The sequence below is a fragment of the Hippichthys cyanospilos genome, chromosome 15, assembly GCF_059441005.1.
Source record: "Hippichthys cyanospilos isolate Australia breed blue-spotted pipefish chromosome 15, RoL_Hcya_1.0, whole genome shotgun sequence".
Lineage (NCBI taxonomy): Eukaryota > Metazoa > Chordata > Actinopteri > Syngnathiformes > Syngnathidae > Hippichthys > Hippichthys cyanospilos.
In genome coordinates, this window is record NC_142383.1 from 11294222 (window position 1) to 11312671 (window position 18450).

The following is an 18450-nucleotide window of genomic DNA, read 5'->3' on the forward strand; positions in this document are numbered from 1 at the left end:
AAATTAGAGTAACGACAGTCACGGTTGACCTGTTTTCTGGGTTTGGTCATATGACATTCACAGGCTGAGCCATTGGCACTGTGATGTCATTTTCAGTCGACAGAAAGAAAGCAATAAAAACAGGTGGATTTTTTTGGCTTCATTCACATTGGACAATTGCATTATTAATCAGAATGCCATGTTTAGATTAGCAAGGGCGCGTATATGTTATTATTATTGAGAAACTATTTGATTTGACTTCCACTTTAAATCCTGATGTGGCTTATGTTGGCTGTTTAATACAACAGAGAGATTCCAATGATCAAAAAATGTTTTGGGCATCCAGGATGTCACATTTTGCTGTCCTTTGGTAGGCATGTGATGTACTGCACACACAGTCGCACCCACTGCTGACACACCCACAGGTGACAAATGCACTGATGCATCACTGATGCATTTGCTTGCCACAAATTGGTATCACTGCAATTAGCTGGCAAGCAGTTCCGGGTGTCCCCCGCCTACTGAATTTGCTACCATGAATATGTGGCATTTTGTTACCCTTGTTAACTTTGAATTGGTGGCATAAAAAAGACTAACCATAGATGTGTGTTCATGTATAATAAGATTATTATAAGTGATGAGCAATTTGCGATTTTTCACTGACTTGACTGCATTTGAATGGCCTCTTTCACCTTATTGCACCCTTTGCCCATTTATTGATCCACTTTTGATGCCTCATAAATAATTCCCCATCATAAAAGTTGAATGTCACCTTTGGGCATTCTGTTTTTCATCTCTTCTCTTTGAGGATTACTGTGAGGATCAAGCCGAGCAGCGGGATGTCGCCGTTAATAGGGAGAGCTCTCATCACTTTTTCCTCTAATCAAATAAACGAGCTTGGGGGGAAAAAAAACAAAAAACACATGCTCTGTAATCGTACCTTGATTGACGTGTCTTTGTTGTGTTCCTGTGACAGGAGGCCCCGCCGAGCAGGCGGGTCTACAGCAGCTGGATACGCTCCTGCAGCTTAATGGTCAGCCCGTGGAGCAGTGGAAATGTGCTGATTTGGCACATGCTATCAGGTAAGACCACCCGCCATCTTGTTTTGAAGGGATAATGGCCTTGTCAATTAGTAGACTTTTTTTTTTTTTTAAGATTATTATTATTAGTATTAATTTTTTAAATCATGCTTGTCCTTTTGTCCTGGTCATCAACATTGAAAATGAAAAAAGTCCAGATTTATAAGGGTTTAAATTAGGCCTAATATTTGGATTTAGAGCTCTAGCAAACTATTGATGAATAAACAGTGAATCGGTATGTTATAGAACCATTGTTTATAATCAATCATTTTGAGATTCAATTTAAAATGATCGAAATCTTCAGAATTGTCATTTCTTTTCAATAAATATTCTTCTTTCTTTGCAAGTCCTTCATAAACAGACAGATCTTTGTGTTGAATAAAAATAAAACTTTAGCTACACTTTTATTATTTTCTGAATGGTGATGAACCAACCATTAATTGCATCTTTGTTGCTTATGTTATTCCACGGTTTATCTGAAATAATGGCCTGTTTTTTTTTTTTAATCTTTTTTTTAAAATCTCTTTCAGTGCCACAATTAAGACAAGCCATTCTCACTACAAGATGTCAAAGACCAATCTAGATCCTTCCAGTCTGTTCATATGTACCTACTTTAGGTCTATGTATACAGTATTTGACTCATTGGAGCTAACCCAATCATTTGGCTCAGTCGAGGACATCTTGCGCTTTCAAATGATGTCTCACGTTTTTAAGTGGCATCCATTTAGCTTTGCTATCTTCCTGAGACAAAATGGACACAACTGTGGACAAAAACGAACAGGCTAGTTCTCTGCAAGTCAAAAATCGGTTTCAATTAATTGACAGATTAATTGATTATCACTTTGTTTTTCATTGAAGGTTATTGATGCCAAAGATCATTTATTACTTTCAAAGACAAAGTACATTCCTCCTGAGACGGAGTCCATTCATTTGTGTCTGCTATTGTAGACATTTGTTTTTGTTCTTTATCTTATGACTTGTTAGAGCTACCTTACTAAGTTCTGGTGTGCTCACTTGAAGACATCTTGACGTTTCCAAGGCTGTCTCATGTTTTTTTGATGGGATGCAATTAGATTTGCTGTCTTCCTGACCCAAAATGGACACAAAGTGGACACAAATGAACAGGCTAGGTCCAAGGAAGATATATCAAAAATACATCTTAACCAGGCAAACATTGAATGAAGTAATGAGATAATCATTAGTTGCAATCGGTATGATTAGACAATCTCCGATAAATGATGACCCAGTCTTGTGGTGTGATCGCAGAAACAGCGCAAATGAGATCACCGTTGTGGTGTGGCGCAGCGGCCCCTCGGCCAAGCCCAACTTTGAGGGTCTCATCCACCGACCCTCCTACAAGCAGTCCGCCCCCAACTACGAGTCGCCCTCGCCGCCCACCCGCAGGCGCGCCCCGGACTTGGGCGCCGGTCGAACCCCGCCGGCCGTGCCGCCGCTGCCGGCCCACCACCGCGCCACCGCCGCCCGCAGGCTTCTGGTCAACGGTTCGGACAACGTCACGGGCGGCGGCGGGGGCTTAGGGGCGGGCACCCTGAGGTGGGGCGGCCAGGGCGGTTCGGCCGAAGAGCTGGACGGCAAACCCCGGCACCTCCAGCACCCTCACACGGCCACGCTGAAGGGAACCAGGGTGAAGGCGTCCAACGGGGACAACTACATCATCCTGGCCCCCTTCAACCCCGGAAGCCAGGTACCGCAGACTGGTGGTGGGCTGCATCTTCATCATCTCCTCCGTCCTCCTCATCCTCACCATGGTCACATGATGGCTCATGCTAGATACGTCTCCTTACCCTTCATCCCCGGCGCTAATTGATAGAGTGACTTTACACAAGGGCTTCCTTCATTGTTCCTTTTATTGTGAACAGAGGAAGTGCATTCAGACTACAATAAAGCACTTAGTCCGCCATCTTTATGTCCGCCCATACAAAGACATCTGGTAAACGAAGCATATGTTTATTAATTGCATCATTTATGGCAAAGGTATCCTCTTGGTTTTGACCATGTTGAATGCAAAAGTTCTTGGATGACACAAGGGGATTTTTCCAAACTCTGTACACCGATTGTTGCATCTAGTGGTTGCATCAATAAAGCAAACTTGTTGTCAAAGCAAAGACTGAAATGAGTTCCTTAGTTTCCAACAGTGTAATTACACATTACTAACACATTTGTTTGAGAGCAACTGACTAACAGGCTTAACCTTTATTTTTCTGGCTGTACAATACATATAGAGATGTTGGCTAGTTTATACCATCAAACACCCCCCTGTGTCTCATGGAGCTTTTTTGATTGCATGTGAAAATAAGTGCGAGCGAGATTTCATCTTTGATTCAAGTGAAAGAGGAGATGATTCAGACGTTAAGACTGAACCACAATCAGAGTACAACACTAATAGATTCATTGCACAATACCACGAATGAATCATTTAAGTGATACCATTGTCTACATGCGCAGGCTAAATTTACCTTGAAAGAACTCCTGGAAATTCAAAAACAATGCTATCATGTTATCTCTTTGCAAAGTGTCGACATGACAGCATTTACACGTCATTTACACGTCGTTTACAAATTGTCATGCCCAAACCCTACATTGATTGGATCTTAGTGGAAAATGAGAGTAACATAGCAGTTTTTCTGTTTTCAGATCTTGAGACCGGTTTATCAGGACCATCAGGGAACTTTAGGTAAGACATTTTTAAATAATTTTCTTGTTTTTTTTATTTAATTTTATACATTAGTTCTCAAGTGAACTTTTCCAAACACTTGTCGGTATACCACACTAGAGAAATTGTTCAGTGTTTGATTTGGTCACTGGGATTGGAATATTATTTATTTATTTATGTTTAATTTCTGAATGATATTTTTACAATTGTTTCGTCACATCAAACTTAATTTTGACCGACCTGATTTGACTGAACTTTCTGGTTTTGTTTTGCACAAAACAACCACGCACACACAAAGAAACAAATGGCTCATTTTGTTCAAAACAACCCCTTAAACAGCTTGTTTTGTGTGAAATATGATGTCCAAACTTTTTTCCTTTGAGTGCTCTATACAGAAAAATAAAGAGGGCCACATTCTATTTATTTATTTATTTTTTTAGACTTCATTAAACATGGTCACAATCACATCTGTCTAATGCTGTCAACCATCAAACCTTTTTTTATTTTTTTTTATAGAGCACTGCAAGACATGTCAAAATGTGTTTTGAGTGTATGCTATGATCTGCAAAAATATGGATGACGGGCAGCAAATGGCGCTCAGGCCATAATTTGGGCACCTCTGATTTAAAACAACCCAAAAAGTTGGGTCAAATTGACCCAAATATTGTATCAGTCCTTTTTTGACCCATCATTATTTTTACCGCAAATGTTGAATGAACAATGAAATTAAATTTGAAAATCTCACTATAATTTTTTTTTGTTTTTTATCTTTCAGCCAGTAGGTTGTACCCCACGCGGCAGACCTCTGGGGCTCAAAACCAGGCCGCTGGTTCCGCTGGTGGCATTGGAACGTTTAATCCCGCCTCAAGCGGAGGCGGTCCTTTCTCCAGCCGCACTGGCTTCCTGCGTCGCTCCAACAACGGCAAGACGTCAAAAACCTCTTCCGTTGCTACCGCCGTGCCCAACTACCAGCAGCAGAGTGCTAACATCGCCAACTACCAAAACTGCACCATCGTTCGCTCTCATCTCCCTCATGGTAACTATGGATATGTCTCAGTGGCGCCCAAAATCCTCATCTTCCCCATCTTTGTTCAGGTGAGTCCGTTATTGGCCGAAATGTTCATTTCCTTTTATGAATTTAAAATGACAAACCTTTGTGTGAAAGTAGCCTCTGGACCTGTGCAGTCGAGCTCTCATTTTAACAGAGGAAATGATCTTACATGAGAGCAAGCATCACTCCCTCAAGGTCAGTAATCCTTACCGAGATTTTTTTTTTTTTTTTTTTTACCCCTAAAAAATGTGAGTTTTTTTTTTTTTAGATAATTAAATTACCATTGAAAATTGCACAATTTTTTTGTGAAAATAAGAAAAACATTTATTATATTTTAGAACAATAGTCTGGAAAAGTGTTGTTCGTTTTGTACACAAAAAAGTGTGTTTATTACAACACAAAAAACCTAAATGCTAAGAAAAAAAAACATTTTAAAGGGGAAGTCACAGCAAAAAAAATAGTCTCTTACACATAGTATACTATGCAGCCACACTAGTTCAATAGGATTTGAGGAATATGATTTAGGCAAAAAAAATAGCCCTTTACAATAATACAATAATGAATATCATAAATTGTATAAAATAATCCAATTCATTGTATAAAATAATCCATCTCAGGATGATTTGCCACATGTGTTCTCATTGTGGAACAAAAAAAAAAAAATAAGGATGAAAAAAAGAAAAAAAATCATCATGCATTCTCCGTTGCAGGTTACGGTGTTCGTCTACACAGACTTGATGTTGGTCACAAGAGAAGATGAGCCCGGCAAGTGTAACGTCCTTCAGAGTCCTTTGTACCTACGACACCTCCGACTACAGGACGGTATGTATAAAATAATACCATAATTTTGTAAGTATAGTCATACTTCCCAAAAAAATATACACAAGCATCCATGTGGATATTAAAGGGGAAGTCATGTCAAAAATGTTCTTGACAATAATGTCGTCTATGCAGCCTCACAAGTCAAAACATAAATTAATATAGCCTTTGTGGAATATAAATTAAGCAGGAAAAGCCACTCATTTTTATCCAACTAAGGGGCAGCCATATTGACACTTGCTGTCCATTGAAAATGACATTACAGTTACTCAGGCAGCAAATGGCAAAATGGCCACCCCTGAGACAGTACGTTTTTGCTAGTAAATTCATTGTCCACAAATGAATTATTAATCAAATTTCTGTTTTTAAACTAGCGCTTTGAGCATATAATGCAGCAGAAAATGTTTGGGCTAACTCCTTTCTTATAAAGCCTCTATTTATTACTTTATTTATCAAAGTGTGTTTGAGGCCCGAGCAAAACACTACAATTGGCTATAAACGCTTCATTGACCTGAGGATATTTAGGCAACCACATCCCTGCTGAGTTCCTGCTGCTTTGTCTTTTCATTCCCGTCCCCAGTAAACAGTCATCTCCTGCGCCAGCGCACTCCGTTACTTGGCTGCAGCCAATGACAGCTTCATGTCATGACTCATGACTCACTCACTCTAAATATTTGTCTTTAGTATAGACATGCAGGGTGGCCAATAATGTACGTTTAGCTTCTCCGCCTTTTTTGTTTTTCCCAAGCGGGACACAGCAATAATATTGGACACCATTGTGTTTCTTTGTGCTGTACGTTGTTTATTGTTTTGACTTTGTCACTAATCCTCATTAGCATTGTCACACTGTCCAAAATATTTGGTGCATGGTAATCATCCAGGCTAAGTGGCACCGCAGCACCTTAACTCATTCGATCCCAAAGATATACTGTAGATAGATTAGAGCTATAACTATTTAGCTATTTAGATGGATGGATGGATGGATGGATGGATGATAGATAGATAGATAGATAGATAGATAGATAGATAGATAGATAGATAGATAGATAGATAGATAGATAGATAGATAGATAGATAGATAGATAGATAGATAGATAGATAGATAGATATTTTTGAACTACAAATTAAAGTAATTGATTACTTTATTTACTTTATTTACCTGAGGTAATTGATTACTTAATTTGTTTAGTAAGACATTTTAGTACTACTTTTGACAAATACTTGAAAAATTATATGAATAAGTAAGTGGAATTGAATCTCTGAACTTAAAGGAAACGCAAGAACGTGGGATTGAAAGTTGAATCGATTCACTGGCAATCAGAAACGTTTCAAATGTGTAAAACGATGCAAAATTGACTACTGAATGTTGTGGGGGAAAAAATGAAGTCAAATGTTGTTTAAAACATTGAATTATTTTTGGGTTAATTTTTCAAATGAAAAGCCACTAATGCTAAATGAAAGTAAAACACTATTTTTTGATTGATGATACAATGAAAAATAGTTATGTCAATTGTAAAAACAAAGTTGGTTGAAATTAAATCATTAAATAAACTTGAAATAAAATCTGATTCAATAAATAGAGTTTGTTGTGCGTAATATGTTATATTTATGTTGTTTACAAATGTTATTAGAAAAAGAACCCTGAAAACATTGTCAGATCTAAAATAAAAAACGAACCAATCTGATGCATGGTGTCTTAAATTAAAATGCGATGAATACAATTATTTGTCCAGACGTATTTTATTTTCGAGTATGCATGATAGCAAAATAAAAAATATGTAAATTGGAGGTCACCACAGTCACTTGTCACACAATCTGAGGCCATCTGTGTATTGTATATCTGTGTATATCTGTGTGTTGTCATGAGCGGACTGTCACACCGCCCTGCTGTCTGCCTGTCATTGTTTTTTTTTTTTCCCCTCTTGCTTCTGCATTCTCAGTCAGGAAAGAGGCGCCAGTGGGGGATTGTTTGTTTCAACTTTGAGAGTGTATTTATGGTGTGTGTTTGTGTTATTGTCGCGTGTACTTGCACAAAAAAAAAAAAAAATCCAGGCAGCACAAGTTCAATACAACAGCTGTCCGGTGTTCCTGTCTGCATCATGCTTAAACTTTTTAAGAGCGTGGGAAACTTCGAGGTTAGGCACAACCATATAGCTGAAACGATCAGCTGTTAAAGATTTTTTTTTTTGACATTGTTAATATGACAAAAGATTTTTAGCCTGGAGTACACTAAATAATTATAATTGTTGAGGAGTTTATAATATCGTTCCTCTCTGGTGAAGCCATTTAGCTTTTTTTAGCCGATCAAACAATTTGAGACACATCTCATTTCGCAAAGCCGCTTTGGAAATATATCCAATAGCGTCCTCTGCTGGTTATTATCATACTTGACTTCTATTTACATACTACAGGCAATAGCAGGCGCATATCTGAATTAATTTAACTGAAAGGCGGCTTGCATTTCTGTCTGAAGTGATCCGGCATGGGTGGAACAATCTTTTTCTTTATTTCTCTATATAGGGCTTTGGGTTGTGTATTTACTACACAACCAGGCGCTCATTCAAATTGAATTATCGGAGTGGACGTTTTTATTTTTTCTGCTGACAAATACCTGTTTAAGGCAAGGTCTACCTTTTATTTCTTTATTTTTTTTCATCATGTCGTCCAAGGCAGGGAAGTGGTGTATATTTATACAACTGCCAATCATATATTTAAAAAAAATAAATGATTTGAGACGAGGCTTTTTTTTTTATTTTCCTTACAAATATTTGTGCAAAATTAGAACTTCATTACTTCGTCATAGAGAGTGTTTATTTACTCATCTGCGTTAAGTCCAAAACTTGCTTGACTTCATTTATTTCTCGGGATGCCTTTATTTGTTTCTCTAGGCCATGATTATGTAAATTATTATATGTTATTTCTAGTCATAATCATATAGATGAGGCAGGATTAAGGTTTTGTTTTCTGTTTTTTCCTCAGATTATGCTGAAGAACTCCGATTCTATCTTATTCACATGACCGAGGTAAGACCCTTATTTGCTAGGGTGTGTGTATGTGCATGCATGTATATGTGTATTTGTGATTCTGTGTGCCGACGCCGAGCCAATAGACTTGGCCCTTAATCACATTATTGGCAAGACACGCAGATTAGCAAAGAGCTCTAATGAAAATGCAGTTTCCGCTTGTGTCGCTGTCACATTCAAAACATCTGCAAGGTATGTCAAAAAGAAGTCAAACAAAGTATGTCAGGAGAAAAGTCAAGAAGTCGTCATAGTCATTGTTTAAAGAAAACTAGACATTTTCTAGTGGGTTCCGTACCTTTGATATTCCAATTCCTAGAAGCAGTGATTTAGCAGTGGGTATGACAAGTGGTTCCATATCTTGGTTGCAAAATTCTAAACAATCAAAAGATAGTAGTAGTGGTCAAATTAAAAACAATTGAAGAAACAAGGCGGTCATAGCAGTGCTGGTATTGAGTAGGTGAGAGGATGCTGGCAACATAGAATAGAATAGAATAGAATAGAATAGAATAGAATAGAATAGAATAGAATAGAACGTCCACATGGTATACATGACATGGAGATGGACAATTTTTGGAGAGCAAGAACACCACAAGAAAAGTGCTTGAAAACAAGAAATAGTGAAATAAAGAAATGCATACCGTCCCATTCATCCATTTTCTTAACTGTACTGTTTTCCTTTTTTTTTTTTTTTTTGTAGCCTGGTTACAATGTTTCATTAGCATCCCATGCTGTAGAACACAAGATAAGACCTGCTTGTTTACAAGAGACACAGACACGCACACACACAGTCGCGCACACAGTGTTCCTGCTAATTACAGTCACTATATTAGGCATAATGGTGAATTGGAATTTTAATCATTTGTTTTTATTCATTTCTATGCTCGTCAACAAAAGGTTAGAGACTGTTAGCAAATACTTTACAAGAACCAAAACACATAAAACAAAAAACGATAATATACATTGTGTGTATATATATATATATATATATATATATATATATATATATATATATATATATATATATATACATATGTGTGTGTGTGTGTGTGTGTGTTTGTGTTTGTTTAGAGAGAGAAATAAGTAAATAAGTAATATAAGTTTGATTGAGTTCTCATCAGTTAAAACAAATCAATAAAAAACAAATCATCACATAAAACAAAAAAAAGATAATATACATTGTGTATATATATATATATATATATATATATATATATATATATATATATATATATATATATATATATATATATATGTGTGTGTGTGTGTGTGTGTGTGTGTGTGTGTGTGTGTGTGTTTGTGTTTGTTTAGAGAGAGAAATAAGTAAATAAGTAATATAAGTTTGATTGAGTTCTCATCAGTTGTAGGTAATCTATTGCAAGCATTTTTTTTCATCAAACTGAGCACATTGAATTCCCTGACTGAAAAAAAGTCTCTGGAAAAGCTCTTTATTGCAATAACTATCTGCAACTCCTACTGCAGCATACACCTACACTACGAAATATGCTGCACAGCCTCATTAGCAGCTTATGAATGTTTTAAAACCTCCCTCTGCTTTTTTTTTTTTTTTTTTGGGGGGGGGGGGGGGGGGGGGGGGGTAGGTGCTTGGATTCCAGACGGAACAAAAAGAGTCTTGCTATCCGTCCCTGGCAGGAAAAAGAGGAAGGAAGTGGCTACATAGCTTTCACTCTGTCCAATTAGGAAAGAGGTTATAAATAGCAAGGTCTTACGTAGGGCAGCATGGGAGAACTGGAATGGGCCCGACACAAAATTCGATTAGAAGTGTTAACGTAACAATGTGGAATTGGAGCGTCGTCTCTGGAATGTCCTCCTAAACTTAAGCTTTACTCAAAATCATGGTTATACATTTTTTAAACGTGTTTTTCCACAGCTGCAAAAAGATTCGATGAGGTTTTAGCTCGCAGCTGCACTTTTCTACTTAACATGCCATTGTAGCGATCCTAATGGCTGTCAAGACGATCATATTGGTAGATGGAAATGAGCTTTGCAGTCACTATTTATACAATATTTATGCTACATGCACTTAAAACTGTCATTACTTCCGATTAATATGTATTAAGGTTGAATAGACTTTGCTTTTTGCCATGGTTGTCTACAACCACAAATAGTTTTAAAGTGCACTCTAACAAAAGTTGAGGGTTACAAGCAATGTATTTTCTTTATTGGTTAAACCTTTTTAAGTAGGTTGGTCCCACTGAGATTTAAAAAAAAAACTTTTAATTCAAGAGAGACCTGGCCAAGTTGAAAACAGCAAAACTACAACTAGTTCCTAAGAATCAGTTTTAATTAGATTTTTTTTTCACAAGACAAAAAATATTGCTTTAAAAGGTTCTACTTGAGCATTTTTTTTTACTTTCATTATTTGTGGCTTTACCCAAGAATTACATTAGTGCAGAATACAATACATAATGTATCCTCAAGACTTGTAGGGATTCCTGTGGAAAACGTTGCATAGGCAATTACTTTGTTTAATCAATGACATCAAAACCTTCAAGTACTAAATCACGAGTGTCAAACACCTGTCAAAATCCGGCCCACCACGTCATTTGACGTGGCTCGCGAAAGCAAATCATGTAAATATCCATGACCCTTGTGAAACTCAGTTCCAAAATTTGAACTTGTCGTATATAATAAATAATATAGTTTAGACTTTGCAATCTTTTGGGGTTTGTTTTATGACAGTAACTTCAACAATAATTTAACAAATGTATCCTTAACGTCTGGTCTCAAAACTGCAAAGCCATCAATTTCTTATATACGGTAATACTACTACAAGGCAATTTAAAATTGACTTCTTTTCTCATCATATCGGCCCAATCAGTGAAGTTGTAGATACAAAAATGGCCTGTGACAAAAAATGAGTTTGACAGCCCTGTACAAAAAGAATCATTTACATTCGGTACTAAAGTACTTATCTAACCTAGGTAATCCATTACTCTAGGTACTTAAGTGATTGAGTCATTCTTGATTAATCCAAATGAGTTATTTAATTAATTAGCACTTAATTTTTATAACAACTGGCATTTTCAGCCAGGCTTAGCTAAATACTCAACGATTGAATGTCTAGACTCTTGAAAAACGTAAAAATATTTCTTTGGGTTTGAACGAGGTTAAAGGCAATGTTAAAACTTCAACTTCTCTTGTAAGCTTATGTAAATCATCCAAGGGGGGGAGGGCGCAAATAGAATTTTGCCTAGGGCCGGGCCAACTGTGACAACATTAAAAAGCGTTAAATTAGATTTGCCGATCCCTGCAGAAACCCTGTTAAAATTTCACATACCTCCTGAAATGACTTCCCAGACCCCCGGCAGTAATTGTACGCCTATTTGACAACTGCTAGGCTACCTCTACGACTGCCCATTTGTGAAGCTATTCAAATAGTTACATCATCTTGCTTTGCCCTTGCTGTAGCGTCTGTCGTTTGAATTGTAGAGGGAAGGTTTATGTTATCATCGCCTCTTCTATGTCTCCCTGCTTGGTGCTTATGGGTGTCATGTACACAGTCCTCCACCCATTGGGTCAGCAGTTCATCTCACAGCTCCAGAGGCAAGCAGCAGCCATGACACACGGCGGTTGGCTCCGATGTTGTCTCTGACAAGTGTTGTTTGAGATTCGCCCGTTTTATCCCTCCTCTCGTCTCGTCAACCTACGGTAGTGCTCGTTAATCTCCGAGCGATGACAGAATCTTTACGAGAGGTGCTGACAGATGGCGTGCGAAGCAGAGCCGCGTGAGGCAAATATGTCGAGAGAGAGAGCAAAACGAGGTCCGTAAATAGACAGCCTGTTGAGCCGTTTGGCTCGTACTTCGATGGAAGTTTCAAGCGCTCGAGCGGCCCTCGCTCTTACCTCCGTGTTCGCGTTCGTGCAAAAGTCGAACGTGTTTGCGATGCATTAGCTCGCCTGCCAATCCGATTGCACTTTTCTAGACAAATGCAAATAGAGCAATGAGAAAAAGGAGGCAGAAAGATGGTGTTCAAACTACAGCCTACGGCCTAGTTTGGCCCGCTATCCGTTTTTAACGGCCCCCAGTATGAATCGTTCTGACGCCGATCATTTCAGGAGCAAATCTGCTCAAGTGACAAATGCATCTCTGTTTTGCCCATCAAGGCGTTTTTTTTGTACCTGCTTATAAAGAAGTACCGTATTTTCCGCACCATAAGATGTATTATAAGGCGCGCCCTCAATTAATGACATAGTTTACAACTTTTTTCCAAGTTTAAGACGTATCGGATTATAAGGCGCACCCTCAATTAATGACATATTTTAAACTTTTTTCAATCACAATATAGTAATACTCAAAGTAATAATAATAATAACTAAAATAATAACTCTAAACACTCAATAGCATAACAAGCAATGTCAATATGACCAACCTTGTTCAACTGTAAACACACACAAGAATCAGGTAAAACTTACTTTATCAGTTCATTCCCCATCTACCAATCCCAATCTCAATATAGATTCATACATAAGGCGCACCTGATTATAAGGCGCACCATCATCTTTTTAAAAAAATAAGGCTTTCAGGTGCACCTTATAATGCAGAAAATATGGTAATATGACTAAAATATACATATTATTACAATAAATAATAAACATAAAGTCATTTAAATTAAAAAAAATACATTATTAGAGTACAGGATTACTCAGAAGGCATTTCAAAGTGTTTACCTTTAAAAAAATAACTTTTACTCTCTCTGTGGTGTTGGTGGTGGTGGACGATCCTAAATGTAAAAAAAAAAACATGGAACAACGTTGTGACACAACTCGCTTGAATGCACAACAAAACACATGAAATAAAAGTAGAAACAGACTGGTTAAAGAACTGACGGTGAATTACATTTGGGTTATTTGCCTATGTCCGGATGACATGATGATCTGCAGCATGGTGAGGAACAGTATCTTTGGACAGTATGCATAATGTCCGGCCATGTTTGCACAGTGTTGGCACCACTTGAAGTTCGTCTGGGTTCTGTTCGATGTCATGCTAAAGGGTCACACCATAGTGTCTTTGACTTTTTTTGATTTTATCCATTTACTTTTGTCCACTTATGCAACCTGTGAAAGGACGTTGGGGATGAGGGACTGTGGCCAAATTGGTTGGGCCCTAATTTTTGTGCATCTTAAATGTACAGTATTTTCTTTCTTTTTGTTTCCTGTGACTGACTGGCAACTAAATGTCCATCACACTGCTTAAAGTTGTATTGTGACTTTTCCAAAAAGTTTTTATACATAAACTAAGTTAAGTTCTTGTTTCAATTATGTTACCTGGCCAATAAAACAGGACAGGAACAGAAAGGATCCCCTTCTGAATTTAGTTTGTTCGCCTTCTTTTTTCTTTTCTGTCCTCCGCTATGAGGGCGGTCACCCTATTTTAGCAGGCGCTCAAAACGGAACGGCTGTAACCCAGATTTACATGCGCGAGCAAAATGTGTGCGCTTTTACGGGAAGAGAGTCGGTCTCTGGAAAGTCAAGTGTGCGGAAGTGTGTCATTGATGCACGAGGAGAGGAAGCAGAGATAGAGGATGCCTAGGTAAATGGGGATGAAAACATTTGAGATCGGCGTCCACAGGGCAAGTGGTCATGGGAAACTTGGCTGACCGCACTGCGCCCAAGAAGTGGTTGTCCAGGGAGAGCAACTCGTTCGAGCAACACCTGCTGTCTGACACTTCAGATGTAAGTGGAACTCAGAGAGATAAAGAATGTTTGTACAGCAGTGTACTTTTAATCGCTGGGTAAAATGCCAAACCTCGACTTGCAAGTTTGTTTTTTATGAAAACTAACAAAATGACCTTATTCTAAAATACCTATTAATAGTATTTTGCCAACAAAGTAAAACAATAATTAGTGTGCTATTAAACAAAACAACTGAATTTAAATGTTAATTAAAAAAAATATAGCTTACAGTTGTGAGCTTTCATTGAACCCTCCTGTTATGTTTTTGTGCAAGGAACAGCGCTAATGTTCCTTTGGGGTTTTTAGTCACCCAAGCATGTTCAAAATGTCTATATTTTAAATCTAATGTTTTCTTTTTTAAAAAGTGATTTATGTTGATTTCTCAAAGACAGCATAAGTATATTTGGATCAACATGACTCAGAGGTGTGTGCACTTATACAAATAAAATTTAGATCTGTTTGTTTCTCTGGAATAATATAATTCTGTCTATCAATATTAATCCAAAACGTTGCAAAAAATTGCAGCAAAAATGCATACAAATGCCATATTTTACTTAAGCCATACATTCAACCGTTTAAAGCAATAAAACAAATAAAAACAGAATAAACACATATTTGAATAAATGAAAACAATGCATGCCCTAAAAACTGATTCAAAGTACAAACATCTCAACACAAAATTAAAACCTAACTATAAAGAAAAACCCAAACTACTAAATTATATAGCATATTTACCTTGAATGCGTCTACTTAGAAGTTGTTAAGAATTCTGTGTAGTCATATTCTCATGAAACCCCCGTTGTTAGCATTCTTGTGTAAGTGACCCTGCGGAATTCCTAATGATAAAATGATGAATGTTCCCTCTTAATCACACAGATGAGTACATTGACTGAATGGATGCACATACTGTATATTTCATTATATGATGGATAATGGATGTGACCAGTTCTGAATTATGAATATCATATATATCAAGAAACTTGAATTAAGAGTTCTACTCTATGCAAGGGAATCTGAGAAAAAATGCCCCGCCTTGCTCAATGCAAGCGGACGGTAACGGCAAAAGGTGAAAATTCTTAAGGTTAAAGAAAAAAAAATGTTGCATTCAGCTTATGTCATAAAAGTGTCACTGGCACAATCATGTGAACTGAATGACTTGTTATGATATTGAATTTCACAGAAAAATAATGTCATTGATCAGAGGCAAAAACTGAAATAGCAGAATCCCAGCGGGGCCAATCATGTGCTAATCATCCCCGATGACGTCTATAGGAAGGGCCCAAGGCCAAACATTCCACTGTACATGCTCCTTTGCTTCTTTTTTAGGGCAACCACAGAAGAGCCGTGAAGTGGAAAGTCGGACAAACAAACTCGAAATAGATAAAAGAGTGTGGGAAAGACACTGAGGCAAATTACATTCTGTGCTCTGCTACGGGAATTGTTTGGGGGGAAAAAATGCTTTGTTTTGCTCCATCAGCTGCTCACTCAAGTTATCTGTGATTTTACGCTGAAACGTCTTTTCGCCAGTCAGTAAGAATCTCGCTTTAATGTGGAACTATCGCGCTTGCGAAAGATTGAAGAAGATTGTTTGAAAACCGTGACCTGTGGGCTGCTGATATCGATCAGTTTGCAGTTGGCATTGTAACAAAACCGGTTTAAACCAGAAAATTGTTTTTTGATTTGAAAAATGCGAGCGCATCGAATCCAACCGCGTCAAATCGTTCCACTTTGAAACATATTTAAATCCAAATTGGCTTTAATTGCCGTACATTTAAAGTCATTTATTTACATTTACAGTAGAAGACTGATAGATTAATTCAAATGTATGTAAAATAAACACCAAAAAGCATTGCACCGTACCTGATTAAAATGAACTGCAGCATCAAATCAAATTGAACCGTCTTGTAACCATTTTTGCACCCACGTACCGATGACAGTACATCAAATTGTCACACTTTTCCTAGTTTCCTTGTGTCACTCCATAAATATTGACTAATGAGCCAAAATTTGTCAAGTGAAAAGGCACATTTGAGTTGGCATAGTTTGTTAAAATGTGATCAGTAGGAACGGCAAGTGTGCCAGGGCGTCAGCATCCAAGTGATCATTTATGCCTGTCATGCCAGCCTATATGGAGCTCATGAGTTCTGCTAACTAATTTGTAATAGATGCAGCTAGCAGAGCACGAGCTAGTGGTATACACCAGCAACGGGTGTCGTATTAATCTCAACATAAGTCATTAATTGATGCCCTGAATAGGCAATTGAACGTACCATAGTGTTTGTATAAGAACCAATAGTTGCAGTAGAAAAAATAGTCAAGCTGTTACGCTGTGACGTGCTGTAAGGGACTTCAAAATAAAAGCATGCAAGGCACCCATGTTCATATATTATTTTTCAAGCCAAGTTTGACTTTCTCACTGCATTTCCGCCATGTTTTAGGCATGCATAAACTTAATTGTTTTGGGTATTTAGATTACTCAAGGATACCTCTAATCTAAAGAATTTTACCGTTCCAACTTCTTTGTCATGTCTGCTTCTGGGTTCAACCTCTCTGCTACTCACATGGCGGAGGTAATGTTCATATGTGATCGCAGCAGAGATTTTCAAAAAGATCAATTGAAAATGTGATTGTCAGAGGTGTAACAGTGACCCATGTGGCCTCTAATCTGTTCAGTATCCAACATCTTTCAAAATCAATTTGCTCCATCTTCAACAACAAACAGCAATACGGGAAGGCCTGCTCTCGCCCGTTTGATCAACGATTAATACAGAAATGACAAAAGACTCTAATGGTCCTTCAAAATCAATAGGTCCCAGTTTTTGATCAAGAACAATTATCCCTGAAAATGAAACGCATGAGCTGGCATTCTAGCCTTAATCATTCTCCTCTAATACGTTTTCATGCTATGCTGGAACACAATCCAAAATACTTGCTCTCAAAATACAGAAATGATCTGTAAGTGGATGATCCTGACTAAAGAGCAAGACAACATCTGGCGACATTAGCACGGGCTTCAAGAGGCCACTAGCTGCTTTAGAATCATTAGCTCTCGTTAACATGACACTTGAGTGGAAGCCGCTTAAAACCGTTGAGTGGCATGTTTCCAAGACACATTAAATACCCCGCTGTGTCTCCCTGCAAGCATCCAAAGAGCCTATTACGGTTTTTGTTTATATGCTGCGGAACACCAATTCGTCTTTGCTGTGTGACTACGAGGCAATGGGACGCTAGTGTGCTGTAACTAACCCGATTCTGACAGAGCGACAAGCCGTGATGCTGTGACTAATGGCCAATGACGCCTCTTCGTATGACCATGTGTTGTTTTTTCGCCAAGCTTTTGCAGTGTGTTTCTCCCGTTTAAGACCTTTGAAGCCTCGTCGGGAAATAATTCAAGCTTGCAGCTAGTGTCTATTACCGCCCGTGCTTTGCTGAAAGTTCTGCAGCTCTCATTTTCCTTCTTGATTGATTTTATTCTCATTTTTTCATTTATTTTGGAAACTGTTGGTGTAGTGTTTTAACTCTCTTCTGCTCAGGTTTTTTCCCTCTTAATATTTACGGGAAATATTGTTGCTACTAATGTCAGACATGGCTATTGCTCGCCAAAAATCTCTGCTGCTTTATTTATTACATGTTTTAATTCCTTTGTTGCTGGTTTTATTGTTCTTTTAAAATAAATTTCAGAAAAAAACTCAACAAAGGAGATTGTTGTCAAATATACCCATTTGCCAATACTTACCAGATAAATCCCTGCGGCTACATTAATTTTGCTTCTTGTAACACTTTTTGCTTCGGCTGATGATTATTTTGATGTCAGTCTAAGCTAACAAAGAAGATTGCAGTCAATTGTAGGCCAAAGCCGGGACTTACTAGAAATCCCTGAAGCTACTTTAAATTAGCCTCTTGTAACACCTCTGCTGTGGCTTTTCGTAACAATTTTGTGGTGTCTGCTTATATTTTGGATTTATGTCTCTAAGAAGTGTACTCAGAGGAAATTGTTGTCACATATTGTTGACAAAAGGTGCCTATTGCCAGCACTTAACCAGAAATCTCTGCAGCTCCTTTAATTTATCAACTCTGTAGTGGCCGTTTTCCCTTTAGATCAAGGTGTCAGGATGCCCAAATCTTTCTGAT

General features: G+C 37.8%; 1 protein-coding gene across 3 annotated transcripts in view; it reads left to right on the forward strand.

Moving 5' to 3' along the window:
- Nucleotides 1–18450, forward strand: part of rgs3a (regulator of G protein signaling 3a) — a 121173-nt gene that overhangs the window by 37047 nt on the left and 65676 nt on the right. For all 3 annotated transcript variants that reach the window (XM_088434414.1, XM_088434413.1, XM_088434412.1), the window contains 7 exons: nucleotides 956–1061; nucleotides 2325–2763; nucleotides 3714–3753; nucleotides 4508–4827; nucleotides 4901–4978; nucleotides 5494–5605; nucleotides 8582–8625. In XM_088434414.1, the coding sequence (XP_088290540.1) occupies nucleotides 956–1061; nucleotides 2325–2763; nucleotides 3714–3753; nucleotides 4508–4827; nucleotides 4901–4978; nucleotides 5494–5605; nucleotides 8582–8625 (1139 nt within the window). The remainder of the gene's footprint in view (nucleotides 1–955; nucleotides 1062–2324; nucleotides 2764–3713; nucleotides 3754–4507; nucleotides 4828–4900; nucleotides 4979–5493; nucleotides 5606–8581; nucleotides 8626–18450) is intronic.